This window comes from Doryrhamphus excisus, linkage group LG5, assembly GCF_037039965.1.
Source record: "Doryrhamphus excisus strain RoL-2023G ecotype Guam linkage group LG5, RoL_Dexc_Guam_v1.1, whole genome shotgun sequence".
Classification (NCBI taxonomy): Eukaryota; Metazoa; Chordata; class Actinopteri; order Syngnathiformes; family Syngnathidae; genus Doryrhamphus; species Doryrhamphus excisus.
Window position 1 is genome coordinate 13,757,531 of NC_136361.1, and position 18,331 is coordinate 13,775,861.

The window sequence follows — 18,331 nt, forward strand, 5'->3', positions numbered from 1 at the left end:
GGTTTCAAAAGCAAGTTATAGAAGCTTCTAAAGGTTGTTTGGGTCCGCTTTTTTTTGGCTTTCGGTGGAAAGGAGGAAGTCATGTGACCTAAGGTAAAGCTGTAAGGGGGCGGGGTCTAAAGGCGAGAGGTGTTAGTGTCATGTGGTGGAATCATTTCCAACATGACCATCACGGGGGATGATGTGGAGTCACACCTGTGTGGGCGGAACAGGGAGATTAGGGATGATACTACAACAGGGTCAAAGTTCAATGGACACCTGCCTCGTCTCAGCATCCTCAGCTGGAGCGCTGACACCACTGACACCGGGCGGGGGCTTCCTGCAAAAAAAAAAAATAAAACATATGAAGAAGAAGATAATGATAATGGTGGTGATGATGCTGTCTCACCTTCGTCTGTAGCCCAGCAGGATGAAGAGCAGCAAGCAAAGGACACACGCCACACCACCATGGATGCCCAGCAGCACAGTCCACCTGGAACTCTCAGACCAGTCGCACTTGCAACTCGGACCTGATGATGAGACACACAATGATTTGTCTTTTTGTATTGGCTGGTCTTTCTTCATCTCTACCAGTTCTCGTGTCCCTACTGTTTTCTTTCCTTTCTATTGGTCTTCGTCAGTCTCTGTTGGTCTTATTTTGTCTTGACTAGTTCTCTTGTGTATACTGGTCTACTTTTGTCCCTATAGTGGTCTTCTTTAATACATCTTGGCCACCTTTTGTGTCTACTGTTCCCTTCTTGGCCCGCTGTCAAAGTTCTAAATTAAAATGTTAGAGTTCAAAGGTCAGGATGAAGCTCCTACCTGCTGCTGTGTTTTTATCCTCTTCCAAGGACACAAGGTGTCGGGTGATTGGACTTTCTCCATTCCCGTTAAACGCCACCAGCTGGATCTCATAAAGTGAGCGTGGTTCTGCAAGAAGGATGACATGGTCAGGTTCAAGTGTGACGTACGCTAAGCTAATGCTAACCGGCATGCTATATATAGCTAGCTCGCTAAACATCTGGTTCATCCCCACTGAAAGCCTGTGTCACACTGACCGAGGTTGGACAAGGTGTGTGTGTTCATATGTCCTGGAAAGGTTTCCTGGCCCTTGAGATGAGGGTTAGAAACCCTGTTGTACTCCAGTTTAAAGCCCTCCACCTTGCCTGGCTTACTGGGCAGGTCCCAGTACACCTGCATGGCTGTCTGGTTCAGAACCTTTGTGAAGAAACTGGGAGGGCTGGGAACTGTGGGACAAACACAGCCACATTAGGAGCTTCCTGAGGTCAGCCGATGTTCCCCCCACGAAATGTCCACCTACCGCCCCCTAGTGTGGTGGAGATGACGACACTGGACTGCCGACTTCCTCCCAGAGCAGAATAAGCCTTCAAGTAGATGGAGTAAGTGGTGGCTGCTTCCAGGTTGGAGAACTCGTGACGGAATGTGGTCTTACTGACGGCCTCCTGTAGCTCTGCACTGTCAGATTCTGAGGACAGGTCAAAGGGCACAGGTTGAACTTTTTGTGTTTTGAACCTGGTCTCATGTGGTCTAACATGGTCTTTCACATTTTCTGATTGCGTTTCTGATTTACCTCCAAGCCTCCGAATATGCAGGACATATCCAATGATATGCTGGGTGACGTCTTCTGGTGGCTCGTCCCACGTAAGCTGAAGGCTACTTGAGCTAAGGGGCGTGACCAGAAGGCCACTTGGGGCTTCTGGAAGATCAGGTCCATGGCTGATGGCCAGACGGGCACTGGCCTGGTTGGCACCGGCGCTGTTCTCGGCAATGCACTGGTAGATGGCCTCATCATTGGGGGCAATGCGGGTGATGGCCAGCGTCCTGGTGGGGGGGCACAGACAAACTGAATGAATGTGTTGCCATGACAACACAACTTGAGGACTATGGCAAATTCCTTTGAAAATTATGCTAGTTAGCCTGTATGCTAATGGAACAAACACAGCGCCCCACAATGTTAACATAACTATCCATTTAATTCAGTTATCAGGTTGGGGTGTGCAGGAGTCTATACCAGCTGACACGAGAGGCGGGGTACACTGGACTGGTCATCAGTCAATCACAGGACACTTACTGAACAGCACACACACACGAGTAACATTTAATGGATGGCGATGGTATAATTACGTGTTTCCATTGGCGAGCTTGACGTTGGCACCCGGACCGAGTAGTTTTCCGTTCTTGAGCCAAATGATATGGGGCTCGGGAACGCCGGTCGCCGAGCAGCTGAAGACGGCGCTGCCCCCTGCTGGCCGGGAGACCGACTGGGGCCAGTGGACGAACTCAGGGGGGGCTGCAGGATGAGACACGTCAACAAAGTTCCTTTTTATTTATTACTAGACTTGTGGGAGAGACGTCTCCCCCCAAATGAAACATTAAATGTATAAATTGGAGCAGTTGCTGTGTGACATGGTGATGACATCATCATTGTCAGAGACATCTGCTGTCTCGTCAGACAGTCTCCATGGTGAACATGAATAACTTTTGGAAGCTACGCCCCTACCCCTCCACTTGGTGTGAAGACAAAGGGGTCAGAGGTCATGGGGTGAGGGGTTTCAGAAGAGGAGGAGGGCTAATTAGCATAAAATATGGACAAACAAATGAACTAAGCATAATAATAATGTCAATAACTATAATAATAATAATAAAAGATATTATATTACAATGGGACAAGTTAATTTGTGTAGAAATTACCTGTGAATTACACATTCACACACTCGCATTCACATACACAAGCACACTTACGCACACATATATGAATATATACACAGAAGTACACACCTCCATATGGACACTCACAGCACATGGGTGCTTCTCTACACAATCTACCATCTTATCCATGATGTCTATATGCTATTGGTATGCTATTATTACAGTAAAAATGATGTCAAGCAGTGAGATTTTAATTACTGTAACTGTATGGCTGTAATTATGTTTACTATCACGGTTCATGTCTTCATTGTTACTATTGCTACTGGTAAGTTGGACTGTTTCATTTCACTGATATCATCTCCAGTGTGACCCTTAGCCATCATTGACATTTAACTGTTCTGTTTGTCACTGTTGTTGTTTTGGGAATTCTTGTTGCTGCTGTTTTTTTCTCTCTCTCTACTGCCCCCCCACACCACCCCCCACCCCAGTTATTCTTTTCTGTGTTTCTTCTTGCTCCGGTCCCGTCGCTCCAAATGCGCATAACAAAAACATCAAATAACGGCAAATAAAATTTCATGGTACAGGGAAGTTGTAGCCAACACCTTTCCTGACACAGAGCAAATCTGTCTAGCATGTAAGGGCATTTAGATCAACAATACTATCTGCCCCAATGGCTGGACGGGACAAAAAACTAACAAAAAAAACAAAAAGAAATTACCTGTGAATGCTTTTTTGGGGGGGATCCGAGATATTGTTAGCTGAATAAGGCAAGTGGATAAAGTTCAGAAGATGGTGATGTGGCAATCCCTATTGATACTATTGAGCCAGAAAAAGGAACATAAAGAGCTGGAGAAAACCTAAGGTGTAAAGATAGTGAAACAGTAGTGCCAGGAGTGGTTGGGGAACTGTGGGCAGACATTGACTCGGGGCTGCTGCTCCCCTGTTGCAGCTGGAGTTGTTGTTGTGGTTGCCATTGAATGTGTGGCACATACGGCCATAGTCTAGTCTCCCTGAATGGGGTTGCCGCTGCCCGAGAGCCAGGTTCTGACAATATATGGGAATGAACTAATCATCATTGCAAGAACATATGTAAATATGCGCACGTGATGATCATATGAATTGTTCTCATGTTAATTGAATCTCAGTGTGGGAACCTCTCTGACCTCTGACCTTTGTCTGTCTGAGCTGCAGCTGCTGGTTTTTTGTTCATTTGTTTACACAATTACACGCACACACACACACAAAAATGCACACAATGACTCTCACAGGCACATTTACACACACACACACACACACACAAAATTCACACATTCAGAGGTCAGAGGTGTAAACTTGACCTGAATTGGCAAACTTGGACAAGCTCAAGATCAATGCACACACACACACACACACACACACACACATACGTATAGTGAGACATGGGAGGCTTAGGAGTCAGAGGTCAGACGTGTGAACTTGACATGAATTAACAAAACTGAACAAGTTCAAGATCAACGCAAACACACGCACACACGCACACACATGCACACACATGCACACACGAGGAAGAAGCCACGAAGAAGGACAGATGATCACTTGACGAAGCTCACCTTGCACGACAAGGCGTCCGAGTGCCGTACGTCGAGATCGACTTCCCGGACGGTTTGCGGAACAAACGTAAACTCCAGAATGTTGGAGCGTGGCGTCTGAGATCATCAGGTTTCCACTTCCCAAAACCTGGACGCCCTCCACGCCGATGGAGCGGCCATCTGAAACATGTGGCATCATGAGCTGCCGCCATGGTTACACACTGAGCGTGTGTGTTACGAGTTACGGCTACCAAGGCGACTCCACGACACGATGGGCCGCGGGTTTCCTGTGGCAATGCATTCCAAGATGGCGGTCTGATGCACGTTGATGGTGAGGTTCTGGGGACCAGATAGTATGACAGGCTCCTTGTAGGTCCTGGATCCCGCTCCTGGACATGCAAGAAAAAAATGGCGTAAAGAAGCAGCAGCACAGGCGTTCTGCGGTGGAGCGTTGCTTACGGGTAACGGACAGCTGGGCCTCGTGACTGTAGCGCGTCTTGGCTACATTGGATGCCACGCAACGAAACAATCCGCTGTCACTTTGGCGAACGGCGTTGATGTGCAGCACACCGTTGGGAAGCAGTGTATACCTGCATGGAAGCCATGTTTGAACTCACAGTGATTTACGTAACACACATACGACATACCTGGGTTCATTGGTGCTCAGTGGGCGTCGGTCTTTGTGCCAGCTGATGTTGGCCTCAGGAATCCCATTCACCTGGCAGGTGAGTCTGGCCACACCCCCTTCATCCACCGCCACTGACTGTGGGTGGGACACAAATTTGGGGAGGGCTATGTGGCCGACGAGGGAGGTGGGGTTAAAACAGGCTCAGCTACATGCTAAAAACAGGTAGAAGTCATGTGACTCACATGCCAGCTGCACACGGGCCTTGCGGCTGATAAGCATGCCGTAGCGGTTCCGTGCAGCGCAGTCGTACTCGCCAGCATCTGTTGCATTGCCCCGCCTCTTTTTGGAGAAACTGCTGATGAGCAACGTTCCGTTTGCCAGCACTCCTGTTTCCACAGCGACACCATCTTTCCTCCAGGTGATGGAGATAGGCCCCTCCCCCTCTACCAGACAGTCCAGCATCAGTGGGCGGTCCTTCACGGCGATGACATCACTGGGCTCTTTGAGGAAGGACAGCTCAGAGGCTCCGCCCACACCTGAAAAGGTGACGAAGTGGGGTTTTTTTTGCAACTTCCAAGAACATCCAACAAAAAATGTATTTACACATGATACTTTCTACATACAGTACTACTGCTCTTTTACAGTACAATACACTCTTGCAGTAAAACGGTATTGTATTCCAACTACAGTATTGGTACACTACATTTTTCAGTACTTCTTCAGAACTTACTATACTTTTATAGTGCTACCGCACTTCTGCAGTACTAATACACTCACACAGTACTACTGCTCTCTTATCATGATTTTACACTCATACACTACTACTGCTAATGCTACTACAGTCTTATGGTACTATTACACTCATACAGTACTACTACACTCTTACAATACCAGTACACTCATACAGTACTAATCAAACAATATTCCACAGTAAAAGTACACTTATACACTACTACTACACTCTTACAGTATTCTTACCGTACCCTCTTACCAGGACTACTACACTCATACAGTCCTGGTTCACTTATATAGTACTACTAGACTCTGACATTTATAAATAATTCCTGCAGTACTACTACCCTCATACAGTACTGCTGTACTGTTACAGTACTACTGCACTCCTACAATACTGGTACACACTAGTACTAATCAAACAATATTACACAGTAAAAGTACACTAATACACTACTACTACACTTTTACAGTACTACTACACTCCTACAGTCCCATAAGTCCCATAGTCCAGTACTGGTACACTCATAGAGTACTACTAGATAGATTACTACTACAATGACTTTTTCATATACTACTATTTGTTGATGCTAATACATAAGAGGAAAAAAAACAATAAAAGTATCATCTTGCGTTCAACTTCAATTTGGGTTTTTTTCACAAGCCCCTCCCCCCAAGCATGTTTCTTCCCAGCTGGTCTTAGCCCCTCCCCTCCAAACAACACAAAAGTCTGACCCCCCTTCTAACTAACAATACTACAAAAGCACAAAAGTCTAACACCCCCCCAGCTGTGTCTTCATTTCCATTTCCTAAACACGAATGTATTGTGGTGGTTAGAACATGTCTTCATCATCAATTAGTTCCATCTTCTCACTGAAGGTTGGCGGTCAGGGTTCACCAGTCGCACTGATTTTTTTAGATCTTACTTTAGATACTTTTAGATATTACTTTACAGTTTTGTTAATAGTTTTTGTTCCATGTCATCAATCCATTTGGTCTACTGCTTTTCCTTTTCACCTTGAATTTTGTTGTTGGAGCTGCGTTACAAAAGTATGTGAACAAAGAACACATTTTACCGTTTCATAATGTCCAACTTAAGGACTTTCTGTTGATTTTCCATTGTTAATATTTTATGTGTACACAGCAGCGAAAAAATTCCAATCTTATTGCAGTTGATTTAGTTATTTGCAAGGTTCAAAGCATGTAATAAAGTAGTAGTATGTTGGAAGTATTCTCAACTATTACGTGTGTGGGTTTTCTCTGTTTTTCTCCCTCATTCCAAAAACATGCACTTGAGGTTCATTTCATCCATCCATTTTCTATACCGCTTATCCTCACTCGGGTTGTGGGTATGCTGGAGCCTATCCCAGCTGTCTTCGGGCGAGAGGCGGGGTACACCCTGGACTGGTCGCCAGCCAATCACATGCAGGGCACATATAGACAAACAACCATTCACACTCACATTCATACCTATGGACAATTTGGAATCACCAATTAACCTAGCATGTTTTTGGAATGTAGAAGGATTTATTTTGATTTTGCATAGATTGTTCCCATATTGTTGACATTGATTCAGCAAGCAGCGCAGTCTTATCTACATATGTAAAATATGTTAAATATAAAATATGTTGTCCTTATTACTTTTAAAATAACATTGACTACATTCTTATTCATTTAGATTGATGTAGTTGTATTATGTTCAACATATTAACATTTCTTATTCTTCTTAATTTATTTCATACTATATACATTATTGTTTCTCACATATACATTCACACACACAACACCTCATTACTACACATGTCTGAAAAGGAGCAGGAAGAAGCAAAGCTTATTAAATCCTATGCCTTCTCCACGCCATAGCAGTTACCAATTCAATATGTGATTTTTTCCACACATATAATCACAGAATTTTACATAAGAGAAAACAACAAAAGAAGAGTGGGAACATTGTTTACAACAACAACATTGAATGTATTTATTTGAATATATTTTGCCCATTTATTAAATGTGAACATGTGTGACATCAATTCTGAATGAAATGGGGGAGACAAACACCCCCAAATCCTCTTCAGGCTTTACAGATGGTGACCTCGTCCCCTAAAGGTCATGAGAGTCTGACTTTGACCTTGACAGCCCCACAGACAATCAACCTGGCCCCCCCCCCTTCATGATGCCTCACAAAAAGAAGTAAACCTCATTAAAACACACACAATATTACATAGACTATACATTCAATCTCAATAAAGCCAATATTAAATATTGTATAATGCATACTTTTATATGTACTTAAAACATATTACATTAAATATACTGTTAAATAATACCAATATAGTAAATGGTAAAACATGTTACTGAATCCCAATAGTGAATATACTAAATATAATATAATATGAAATGTTATTAAAACACATATTAAATATAATATACTTTTAAATCTTATTACACGTTGTACATAGTACTGTTACATTTAATTAACACATATTAAATAAAATACCGTGTTAAATCTTGTTAAAACATATTAATTGTTGTATATTGTCGAATTTAGAACTCAGAAAAACATATAAATTATAATATTTTGTTGAATAAATTTAAACATACTAAACAATACATGTCTTTACTTCTCATAATAACATATTTAATATCAATATTTTACATATTCTGACAGTGGAGAAAGTCTTTTCAATGACATATTCTCAAGTTCAAGTGCAAAACACATACACACACGCTCAAGCTGAAGAGCAAAACACACACACACACACAAAAGCACACGCACTCGAGCTGAAGTACAAAACAGTAAAAAAAGTACATTGTTGCATTACTTATGTAAGAAATAAAGTATCAAATCATTAAGGGGGCAGTACAAGCATATTAAGTTTATCACAAGGTGTATAATAATAATAATAAAGATAGCTTTTCATCTTTATGTTCCTCATCAAAAAGCAGTTTGTTGGCTTGTTATAAGTTCCACAATGGAAATAATAATAGTAACATACCTGAGCAGGACATCCTCATCATCATTGTTATTATCATCGTCGTCATCCATGTCAATTTCATGTTTTCAACTTTTTAATCCAAATGTGAGGAGACATCCAGACGACACTTGTCTTGGTGTTCGTCTGTCCAAAAAGATGGAGCTGTCACAGACGGGGAGGGTGGAGCCTCTGTGGAGGGTTGGATTCTGATAGTGACCCAGGGGTCAAGTTGGGCGCCTCCTTCAACTTGAACTTGACCGTCAATCAATGACTGAAATGGTGAAGTGATGAACTAAAGGAGTTTGAAGGAACATGTGATGTGTCTGGGCTGGTCCACTGATATCAAGCTCCAGTGATTAATCAGTCCTCGCTCTACTTAGTGTTGCTTTTATGTACTCATAAAAGTATGTACTACTATTCATACTATTTGTCCGTGGGTTTATTTATGCATTTGTTGCTTTATTGTGGTCTAGTTGCAATTGTCTTTCTGCTCATGAGACACCTTCTTGTTCACCATCATTATCGTCTTCCTCAAAAACAAATTTTCATACCACCATTCTATCAACGTTTAACAATTTATACCACACAACAGTTGTCATTGGTTGTACTGCAGGAAGATGGACTCCCACTCCAAGACAGCAGGTGGCGCGCTTCCGAGCACCGGAAGCACGAATAAGAAAAAGATGGCGCCTGGCCGTTTGATGTAAACAAAGACGTCGGAATTTTTACTCTTGTTTTAGTTCACCAAGAAGAAGCAAACATAATAGTTGACCACAAGATGCACATTGAAAGTAAGACAACACACTTTGTACATGTATCAAGACGACGCGTTGACTTTGAACCCCCATCTGCTACGCTGTTTCACTTCCACTTATATTCACCGTCAATCAGCAAACTATGACTGTATAGCTAACGATATGTATAATAGTTAATTCTTTATACCTAACTCCATAGGCCTCCCACTTGAAAATACGTTGGAATGCCGCTCAAAGTTGGACGAGCTCAATGAATGTTACATATCACACATTTATTAACAGATAATATGAGCGACTATTGATCGAAAGCGTTTCAGCATGTCAATTGTTAAGATGGATATGCGTGATTGGGCTTAGGTCTTTAGGTCTTTCGTCATGTTTGTTTATTTTCCACTGGAACGTGTGTGTTATAGTGTGATATTAACTACTTCCCAGGAATCTGGAATGCTGCATAAACATGGTGAAGGAAACGTGTTCCCAGTTAACTTTGAATGTGGGTGGTTATTAGATTTTCTATAATGTTCTTCATGTTACCTAAAGTGCTATTTGGTTGCCAGATTCCAGGTGACCAGATGTCTTACGCCTGTTGAAGAACAGAGTGTATGAAATCTTAATCAGACTTGCCCAGACACATTTTAACTCAGCGGGGTGGAGACAGAGATGGCAGGACGCGGTCGTGGTCGGAGTCGCAGAATGATGACGTTCAACGTGGAAGCCATCGGCATCAACAGAGGAGATACTCTACCACCGTCCATCCAACAGCCCACACCTCTGTTTCCTGTGAGACGCACTGTTTCGTTGTTTTTTTTTCTGTAAAGCATTATGGGAAACTGACATTGTTGTCTGATGAAGGCTTTGGAGCACAAGCCCCTCCCCCTAGCAGGAGGCGAGGAGGCAGAGTATCTGTTGGCCCTGAAACAGGAGTTCAGAGGGGCCATGAAGACCCTCCCCTTCTTCATCCAGCCAGCCTCTGCACACACAGGTCAGAGGGCACACACAGGTAAGTGTATCACCTCAATAATCAATAATTCTTTATCGGGCAAGAAGGACATTTATTTTGAAGATCTTATCTCCAGATGTGGAACGATACTCTGACAAATATCACAGCGGCGAGCAGGCCGACGCTCTGACAGGCTGGTTGCCAGGTGAGACCCACAATCACATTCCATCCTTGTACAAACGACGATGGCGGCACATTGTATGCGATGGTGCAACTCAGTGATGGGTCACACGCTCTGTGAATGTCATTTTTGGTTGTTCTTCAGATTCGAAGAGATTCCCAAAAGAGCTGAGGTTACGTGTCAAGAAAACAATAAAAAAGGGTAAGCGCGCACACACACATACTTGTGGCAAGTGGATGAAGATTATTACATCTCTTTTGACCTGCCAGGTGCGCCCAAAGAGGTTGTGCAGTCAAAGAAGGGTCAGGCTGATGAGCAGAAAAAAGCAGTAACAGAAAACAAGGAAGTTCTCCTCAAGCTGGAGGTTTGACATCATGCTGCAACTTTTACTTCACAAACACCTCTTTACCGAAATTTCTACTTTCGTTTCTACCTAAACTTCATTCATTTCCCCATTCGGCTTTACTTTAAAGGGGACCTATTATGCTTTTTCCACTTTCCTTACCTATAAATGTAGTTAGAATGTTGTTTTCCTGTGTTAAATGATACTAAAGTTTCAGATAACGAGGTTTGTGCTTGTAGAAGTTTGGGATGTCTCTGAACGCTCATTTTCAGAGAGTATTTTCGTCACAGTTAGCTGGCCTTCCTTAAATGGGCGTGCTCGGGTACTAGCCATATAAGTGAAGCTAGACTATACAAAGCTGGAGTATCCACCAAACTGTTGCTGAAGTCCAGTACAGCTCCAGCTGTAAGTAACAATGTATCAGTGTTCTAACTGTGTTTATTTTGTGTAAGTAAGCAGTTGTCTGTGTAGCATTATAGAGTGTGCATACTGGGAGAAGGTTGAAAAAATTACTAGCTCACTGATGTCTGGAGTTGCTAATAGCTTTTTTTTTAACTTCTGTTAAACTGCTCCTGCTGTTTAGACGCTCCAGAGTGAAGAGCAGCAGAACTCTGAGGATGAGGAGCAGCAGGAGAAGAAGGAAGAGGATCAGGAGGCCGAGGAAGAGTATGACGAGGAGGAGCTGGAGGAAGTGAGAAGACATCAAATGAGATATTTTTTTTTCATCATAATAACGAGCTGTGTGTTGCAGGAGACGGACTACATCATGTCCTATTTCGACAACGGCGAGGACTTTGGCGCGGAAAGTGACGACAACATGGACGAGGCCATTTACTGAAACATTTGTGGCGATTTCAATGCCAACTGCCAGTTTTAAGTCAAGATTTTAAATAGTGTCAAGTTTGTTTCTTTTTTCATATTGTTGATTGTTAACTTTTTACTACAATAGAGAAAAATATTTCATTGAAACGTTGAAGACAATACTGTCCTGGTAGTTTGTATGAAAACACACACACACACACTAATCTTGTTGGACAGTGGACAGTGGCAGCATGAGATGACGTCATGACGTGGTAAGTACGTGAACGAAAACAGCGCCCCCTGCAGGTTTCTTTGCATGTGATTATCATTATAGTTTTACATCTACAGTACATTGATTTGAACATTTTGTTCCATCACAATCTCATTTACAGAAATGTTTTGTGTTGTCTTGACTTCTTCCTTCTTCCTCCACAGATCATACAAGTTCTTCTGGGTTTTTTTGGAAAGCCTTTGAATCAGCCTCTTCAGAGAGTGTTTCCTGGCAGCGCCTCATCGGTCTCTAGGAACTGTCCAGGCCATTGACATGGCACTCGTCATTTGTTTAACTGCTGGTCAAACCTGTGAAAGGAAGTGAAATTAGCTGAAGATCCCACTACCAGGAAGTGATGTCAAGAAACAGGAAGCAGATGAGGCAGACAGGAAGGGGCCTCATTACTGAAAAATAGCGTCGGGGATCATCAGTCTGTCCATGGGGATTACGTGAGAAAGCTGGTCAAGACTTTGGATGAAACGAATCTTCCTGCTGAACTTGTTACTGAAGACAAAGGTCATAGGTCACCAGATGATTATGCAATGATTTGTGTTGCTATGGTGACCTCACCTGACAAAGGGCTTGATCACAGTGAGGAGGACTTTGACGTACCAACTGGGGTGGACCACCAGAAGTCCTTTGAGGTCCTTCTTCAACCTGGAGACAGATGACACTGTGTTGTCACGGAAACCAGTTTGGGCTGTGCTGGCATGAGAAACCAACGCACCTCCTGTCAATGGAAGTGTAGCACTGCCGCAGCCATCTGATGGAGGGAAATTTGTTTCTAGGCGCCATGGCGCACAGGAAGACCAGCAGGTAGTTCTCTGACACCATCAGGTCCAACGTGCCCACCATGTACCTGGAAGTGCACATACACACACTCAAGGAGACATGCGCTGTGACATGTTAGCGGAGCCATTGTTTCCAAGTTGTTAGGTCTCACCTAAATAGGTGCTCCATCACATAGTTGTAGTCGTCAATTGTGTTCTCTGGAAGGTAGCACGACGTGAACAGGATGATGGCGTTCATCCCATCCCCATAGTAACCTGATGGTCAATCAATGCACGGTGACCTTTAACCTACACATGTGCTGTATTGCTTTTGGGGGTGCGTGACCTCTAACCTCCGTGTGACAGGACCTGGAGGTATGGCTCCAGGACGCTCATGTTGACATGATATTCCTGTCCGGACATGTAGAACTTCCTCCAGCGGCGTCCTCTGCTGTCTACTCGGTCCAGCTCCATCAGCCCCATTCCACTAGGCTCCGCCTGCTTCCAGGCCATGCCCCCCACGCCCTCCTTCCTCCTCATCCAAGGGAAGTCATCTGCCATAGGTCATAGGGCAGCTGACGATCGCAGTGTTCTGGCTGATGTTTGCATGTTCGTCTCACCATCCCAGTCCAGGTCGTGCGCGCCATCAGGCTCCGCCTCGCTGTCAGACGGCGTCTCCAGCGCCTCCAAGTTGATGTCTAGCGAATGTGTGGACGAGACCGCTGCAGCCGAGAAGCTGTCGTGACTTTGCTCGTGGGAATCGCCATGGCTCAGAGTAAGGCTAAGAGTGGGAGCAGTCAGACGTTTCTTAGCTCCACCCACGATGCCACCTGATTGGGAGATTCGGTAGATTAAGGGGGCAAGGCCATGAGCACCAAAGAATAGAGTTTAAAAACTATCCATCTATTTTCTATGCTGGACCCTATCCCAGCTGTCTTCGGGCGAGAGGCGGGGTACACCCTGGACTGGACGCCAGCCAATCACAGGGCACATATTGACAAACAACCATTCACACTCACATTCATACGGATGGACAATTTGGTGTCACCAATTAACCTAGCATGGATGTTAGTGGAATGTGGGAGGAAACCAGAAAACCCGGACAAAACCGACACAGATGTCCAAGAGGAGATTTGAACCCAGGTCTTCCCGATCTCCTGACTGTGTGGCCAACATGCTAACCACTCATTAACCGTGCGGCCCATTTAAAAAAAATAGAAGAAGAAAAAACAATCACCTGCTGGTGGACTGACAATTTCATCGTGAGGTCTTCCACCATCTCCTGGGAGAGGTCTGTGCATAGACACTACATTATATATATTCAAACACATTGAACAAATGTGGTGTACTTAAGCACAATGTACTACATTTACTAATCGTTGACAACACAATCCAACATCTCACGCAAATCCGCTTAGCAACAGTGGCGGAGCCAGAAATTTGTCATTGGGGTGGCCAAGGTGAGACCATTACTCATATTGAATGTGGCATTGTGGCATTGATACCTGAAGTTGGACTAGATAGGACTGCTCGAGCATGACAACTTAGTACAAGTGTCCAGTCATGAATGATTTTGCTCTTTTGTGGTGTCAAACGACAGTTGGTGGGATACAAGAGCGTGGGGCCTGGGGCCACCAGCGATGGTCATTTGGGCGGCTTCGCCTCTGTTAGCATCCCATTCAGATGTAATGATGGACATTGACCCACCTGAAAACAAGGAGGCTGGGCCTTGTTTACTTGTTAGTGACTAACTGATTGAATCTTATAGGAAGAGATGAGTGTAACAAACACTACTGAGTAGTGTGACTATGTAACAAAGTCATGTAAGTAATAGTATTAGGTAGTATAATCAAGTTGTATAAGTAACACAATGTAACTAAGTAATTGTTAGAGGTGGAACCACATTATGTTGACAGTGTGTAGTACTTGTGTTGTGTACCCAGGGAAATGGTCTTCTTGTCGCAACTCCATTTCATGAGGCCATGTTGGCGTTCTGTGATGACATACATCAAGTTAGTAATAAACATAAAACACACACAGACGAACACACGCTTACCTGTCAAAGTTCATGATGTCACCGTAGATTCTCACAAGAAGGCTCCTGGATGTCCTGTGTGTGGATGTGTGTTTCTTGCTGGTGTGTGACAGGTTTGTCTGCATTTCAGAGGCTAACTGCTGTCTGACTGATCCAAACTCACCTACACGATGACGTCACTAGTCCCGACCAATTAGCTGCTGAGCACTCCACATAGAATTGGTGTTGTTGAGGTGCTAAAACCCAGCAAGGTTTGTATTTAGGTCATTTATTTTGAAGCGCTTATAGTGTTTAGGGTCAAAGGCGAGCTGGCGCCTAACCCAACTGAGTGGGTGGACACATAGAGACCATTTCAACGCTAACATGGATGTTTTTGGGCTGTGGGAAGCCATGCAAGCACGAAGAGAACATGCGTCACCATTTGAGACATTAGTTGTGTCTGACATGCTGACAACGAGTGTGTGTATTACTATAGTTTATTTATTTTAAAAAGTCAAAATATTATCAGATGTAATTATTAATAGAGTTGTAAATGTCAAATTTAAGACCAACAGAAGAAAAAAATTAAAATGTTTTTCAAATGATTGTCAGGTCAAGGACCTCTTCTGTCAGTCATCCTGCTGAACTTCTCCTCCAGAGCATGCTCGCTGATGGCGGGCAGGCCGGCGTCCAGGGGGCAGCCATCCACCAGGCTGTTCATGGGTGTGGGGGGCACCAGAGACTCCCGGTCTTCCTCAGCATCGCTATCGCGCGCCCTCAGGAAATCCTTAATGAGGGGCAGCAGCTTCTTACGGGACGCCAAAGAGTTTCCTTCAAGACAAAAGTGGTGTGAACAGGAACACAAGGCAAGACAACACAATGTATATGTCAGTTACCTTGGTGATACGCTGTGATGTGAGGATGAGGGCTGCTGATTGGACAGAGATTGAGAGCAGGGTTTCCAGCCTGCTCCAGATACTGGCTCAACTGAAATGGAAGTGGAAGGTCATCATGACACATCAAGTGAAGCAGTCGCCACAGTTACAGCTGTAACATGTACCTGTTCCCTGCAGGGGACGCTGTGGCTGAACAGTGCCAGCTCTCTGATTGGCTCGTTCCCCTCTGTGAACGAGATGCTCATCAAGACGAGCAGCTCAAACCCAAACTTGTGACAGAATTGTGAGAGCTCCAAATCCAGCTCCGCCCTCTGCATGAACACCTGACACACACACATTTCTGCAACATCACCAGGCAAGTGTCATTATGTGTGTCAGCACTGACCTCTAGTGGGAGGTAGAGGACTGACACTGCGATATACAAACTTTCCGAGAGACTTTTCATGTCCTTCAACAACATTTGTTCAGTGCTCAGACCTGAAGATGACAATATTAATTGGCATCGTATTCATTTACATCAACTCGTCAACATCCTCACCTGACACGTCAAACTTTGCGTTGTGCAGAGCCTGGAAGAGAGCGCCCCGCGGTGGCATGGAGGGGAATCGCGCCTCTAGGGCTGCTGTGTACTGACTGTCTTTAGGGGTCACCTTGCCTGCTGCTGGCGCCATGTTGACACAGTCCGTTAGGATTGTTGCTAAAAAAAAAAAATACAGCAGTCCCAAATGAGTCACAGTGATGGTCTATGGGGATGTGGTAGGGCCTTATTGGGGCAGTTACCATAAAGAAGCTGAGCGAGCTGCTGGTCTAGGATCTCCGGAGCTTTCTGGATGAGGCATTCTGTCACCAAGGTGGCACAGGAGCCCACCATCTCCACGGTGACGGGGCAGGAGGGGTTGGGCTCGCGCTCCAGCAGGTGATGGTCAATCACCTCCACCACTGCCCCCTCCAGGTCACTGTCTAAACTACAGAAACAAAGACGCGTTACTGCTTGAGGGTTCTATTTCCACAGCCTTCATCTTTAGCCGGCATTAACCTGGGAAGGATGTTGTGGTCCACCAAGGTGAGGACAAGCCGTCCAGCTCTCCGCAGAGCTCCCAAGTCCAGCTGGTCCCGAAAGAGAAGGAGGTCCGGAGACAAGCCAATCTGACGCAGCAGGAAGATATTATCCGGACGAAGAACCATGTCCGCCTGGCGGATGTTGAGCAGCGGGATGCTGTGGACCTCGCTGCCACGTGTCTGGCAAAAGAGATGATATGCAGAGATGACAGGGCAAAGGCAGCGCTGATGACTGATTGGACAGTACCTTGAACAGGAAGTAGGCATACACAAGAGTTGACACCATAGAGTCCAGGTCACATGCCTCGTTTCCCAGAACCACATGGAATGGCTGTCTCGATGAATCTGTGTTTGCCTGGAGTAATAAGAGCAAGATGTCAACAGGAAGTCAAGCAGGCTAGCATCTTTGTGCAGTAGCATCCTTGCATGTGAGTCTTCTTCACTGCCAAACAGAAATGTCCCACAATGGAAATGATTCACAACAAAAATGGATAATGGATTGAGATTATTACAAACAACAGACGGATTGAGAAGTAAAACATTTATAGATAACTCATGATAAATGTTCTAATGTTATCTGTGAGCTACATATACAGATAGTAACATCAACATAATCCCTGCAGCGTGTCCTAAATAAACCCCAGGCCTCCTCAGGGTTGAGCACCTCACCAGGGAGCATCTGGTTACAGTGACCGCATTACTGCACTGATCCATCTGTCCATCTCATGATCCATCCTTCTATCAATGGTGAGTAAAACCCCAACATACTTGAAGTTCACCAGCTCAGGCAATATGTCACTGCCAACCTGGAATGTGCAATCCACCCTTACAGAGTTAATAACCATGGCCTCAGATTTGGGGGTTCTCATTCTCATCACAGTCAGGTGCCCCAGTAAACGCTGAAGGTCATCTGGTGAAGCCATGGATCCACATCGTCCAATAATAGCAGATGGTAACATCTTGCCAGACTTGCATCGTCTGACGTTCACGTTGGGAACGCATCACTGACATCTAGTGGGCAAGGTAAGTAAACAAGGTATGCTCGAGCAACGACCGTCCTCCGTCCTCCTTTTTACTTGAGCGTGTGTGTGTGTATGTGTGCGTGTGTCTACGTATGCGTGCGAGACAATTTACCTTCACTGCTGAGCGGCAACTCGACAGAAACTCCTCCATGTTGGCTCTGCTAACTGCTAGCTGCTAACTGGCTGGTACAGTTCCGGTCAAGTCAGCCGATGAAACGTGTGTGCGTGTGTAAAGACAAAATACTCACGAGTGTGTAGTGTGAAAGGTCACGTTGCATTCAGGGTCCTCTCCAAATCGTAACACTTTCCTTCGCAGACAATATAGGTCTACTTTTAACCGTGTGAATAACATAAACAGTATAATGTTAAACATTCTGGCGACAGCCATCTTTTGGACTGAGTCGACAGCTTTATTTTTAATCTTTTAAATAATGACGTCAATATCGAGTCTTATTAACAAATATTGTAGCTAATCAGGACTATTCAGGCACCTGTACTGGAACACCCTTTCTTGCCGATAGATTGTTTTTGTTATGTAGGCATGTTAAATGGTGTCGGTTTGGAACTTTTAATGCTATTTTGGAGGCTGTGCGTAGATAGAAAGCCTATTTTCCATATGTACCTGAAGACGACATAGGGGAACATGGGAAATGTAGTTTGCCGCATTTGATAGAGTTTATAATTTTGACCTCATTGAGAGAATATGGCGTCATTATTACTGTCGTCA

The 18,331-nt window shown here is 44.4% G+C and overlaps 4 protein-coding genes across 6 annotated transcripts; 1 reads left to right on the forward strand and 3 right to left on the reverse strand.

The window, feature by feature from the left end:
* Positions 1-240: 240 nt before the first annotated feature.
* Positions 241-9,659, reverse strand: LOC131105029 (immunoglobulin superfamily DCC subclass member 3-like). Its single transcript, XM_078790512.1, has 13 exons — positions 8,574-9,659; positions 5,088-5,381; positions 4,865-5,009; positions 4,677-4,807; positions 4,469-4,606; positions 4,239-4,397; positions 2,125-2,290; positions 1,553-1,821; positions 1,301-1,513; positions 1,038-1,226; positions 802-909; positions 389-509; positions 241-319 (listed from the first exon to the last, which is right to left on the reverse strand). Exons 1-13 carry the CDS (start codon positions 8,632-8,634, stop codon positions 241-243), a joined length of 2,073 nt encoding a protein of 690 aa, XP_078646638.1. The 5' UTR covers positions 8,635-9,659.
* On the forward strand, positions 9,181-11,752 carry polr3glb (RNA polymerase III subunit GL b). Its single transcript, XM_058052734.2, has 8 exons — positions 9,181-9,343; positions 9,865-10,087; positions 10,160-10,307; positions 10,384-10,452; positions 10,573-10,629; positions 10,698-10,792; positions 11,355-11,462; positions 11,523-11,752. The coding sequence occupies exons 2-8, from the start codon at positions 9,968-9,970 to the stop codon at positions 11,607-11,609; spliced, it is 684 nt and encodes a 227-aa protein (XP_057908717.2). The 5' UTR covers positions 9,181-9,343; positions 9,865-9,967; the 3' UTR covers positions 11,610-11,752.
* bnipl (BCL2 interacting protein like) lies at positions 11,300-14,867 on the reverse strand. Of its 3 annotated transcripts, none has more exons than XM_058052729.2 (10): positions 14,670-14,867; positions 14,553-14,606; positions 13,851-13,906; positions 13,234-13,443; positions 12,967-13,167; positions 12,787-12,889; positions 12,571-12,702; positions 12,456-12,500; positions 12,249-12,347; positions 11,300-12,151 (listed from the first exon to the last, which is right to left on the reverse strand). In XM_058052729.2, the coding sequence occupies exons 1-10, from the start codon at positions 14,771-14,773 to the stop codon at positions 12,127-12,129; spliced, it is 1,029 nt and encodes a 342-aa protein (XP_057908712.2). In that variant the 5' UTR covers positions 14,774-14,867; the 3' UTR covers positions 11,300-12,126. The 3 variants fall into 3 exon arrangements, with proteins under 3 accessions (XP_057908712.2, XP_057908711.2, XP_078646885.1); XM_058052728.2 differs by having other exon boundaries at positions 12,414-12,500; XM_078790759.1 differs by lacking the exon at positions 12,249-12,347 and having other exon boundaries at positions 12,414-12,500.
* Positions 14,868-14,968: 101 nt separating this feature from the next.
* On the reverse strand, positions 14,969-18,297 carry prune (prune exopolyphosphatase). Its single transcript, XM_058052725.2, has 9 exons — positions 17,717-18,297; positions 16,830-16,937; positions 16,560-16,762; positions 16,304-16,488; positions 16,062-16,220; positions 15,909-16,000; positions 15,688-15,846; positions 15,524-15,614; positions 14,969-15,458 (listed from the first exon to the last, which is right to left on the reverse strand). Exons 1-9 carry the CDS (start codon positions 17,753-17,755, stop codon positions 15,241-15,243), a joined length of 1,254 nt encoding a protein of 417 aa, XP_057908708.2. The 5' UTR covers positions 17,756-18,297; the 3' UTR covers positions 14,969-15,240.
* Between the last annotated feature and the right edge of the window lie 34 nt (positions 18,298-18,331).

Excerpts from the sequence above, each read along its gene's own strand:
- polr3glb (XM_058052734.2), top strand. The coding sequence starts at position 9,968 with ATGGCAGGACGCGGTCGTGGTCGGAGTCGCAGAATGATGACGTTCAAC. Across the intron at positions 10,308-10,383 it reads AGGTCAGAGGGCACACACAG|ATGTGGAACGATACTCTGAC; the intron begins GTAAGTGTATCA and ends TCTTATCTCCAG. Across the intron at positions 10,630-10,697 it reads CAAGAAAACAATAAAAAAGG|GTGCGCCCAAAGAGGTTGTG; the intron begins GTAAGCGCGCAC and ends TTGACCTGCCAG.
- bnipl (XM_058052728.2), bottom strand. The coding sequence starts at position 14,773 with ATGCAGACAAACCTGTCACACACCAGCAAGAAACACACATCCACACAC. Across the intron at positions 13,168-13,233 it reads GCACGACCTGGACTGGGATG|ATGACTTCCCTTGGATGAGG; the intron begins GTGAGACGAACA and ends GACCTATGGCAG. Across the intron at positions 12,501-12,570 it reads TACACTTCCATTGACAGGAG|GTTGAAGAAGGACCTCAAAG; the intron begins GTGCGTTGGTTT and ends ATCTGTCTCCAG.
- LOC131105029 (XM_078790512.1), bottom strand. The coding sequence starts at position 8,634 with ATGAAATTGACATGGATGACGACGATGATAATAACAATGATGATGAGG. Across the intron at positions 910-1,037 it reads ACACACCTTGTCCAACCTCG|AACCACGCTCACTTTATGAG; the intron begins GTCAGTGTGACA and ends TCCTTCTTGCAG. Across the intron at positions 510-801 it reads GGATAAAAACACAGCAGCAG|GTCCGAGTTGCAAGTGCGAC; the intron begins GTAGGAGCTTCA and ends TCTCATCATCAG.
- prune (XM_058052725.2), bottom strand. The coding sequence starts at position 17,755 with ATGGAGGAGTTTCTGTCGAGTTGCCGCTCAGCAGTGAAG. Across the intron at positions 16,001-16,061 it reads CGCAAAGTTTGACGTGTCAG|GTCTGAGCACTGAACAAATG; the intron begins GTGAGGATGTTG and ends TGTCATCTTCAG. Across the intron at positions 15,847-15,908 it reads TCCTCTACCTCCCACTAGAG|GTGTTCATGCAGAGGGCGGA; the intron begins GTCAGTGCTGAC and ends TGTGTGTGTCAG.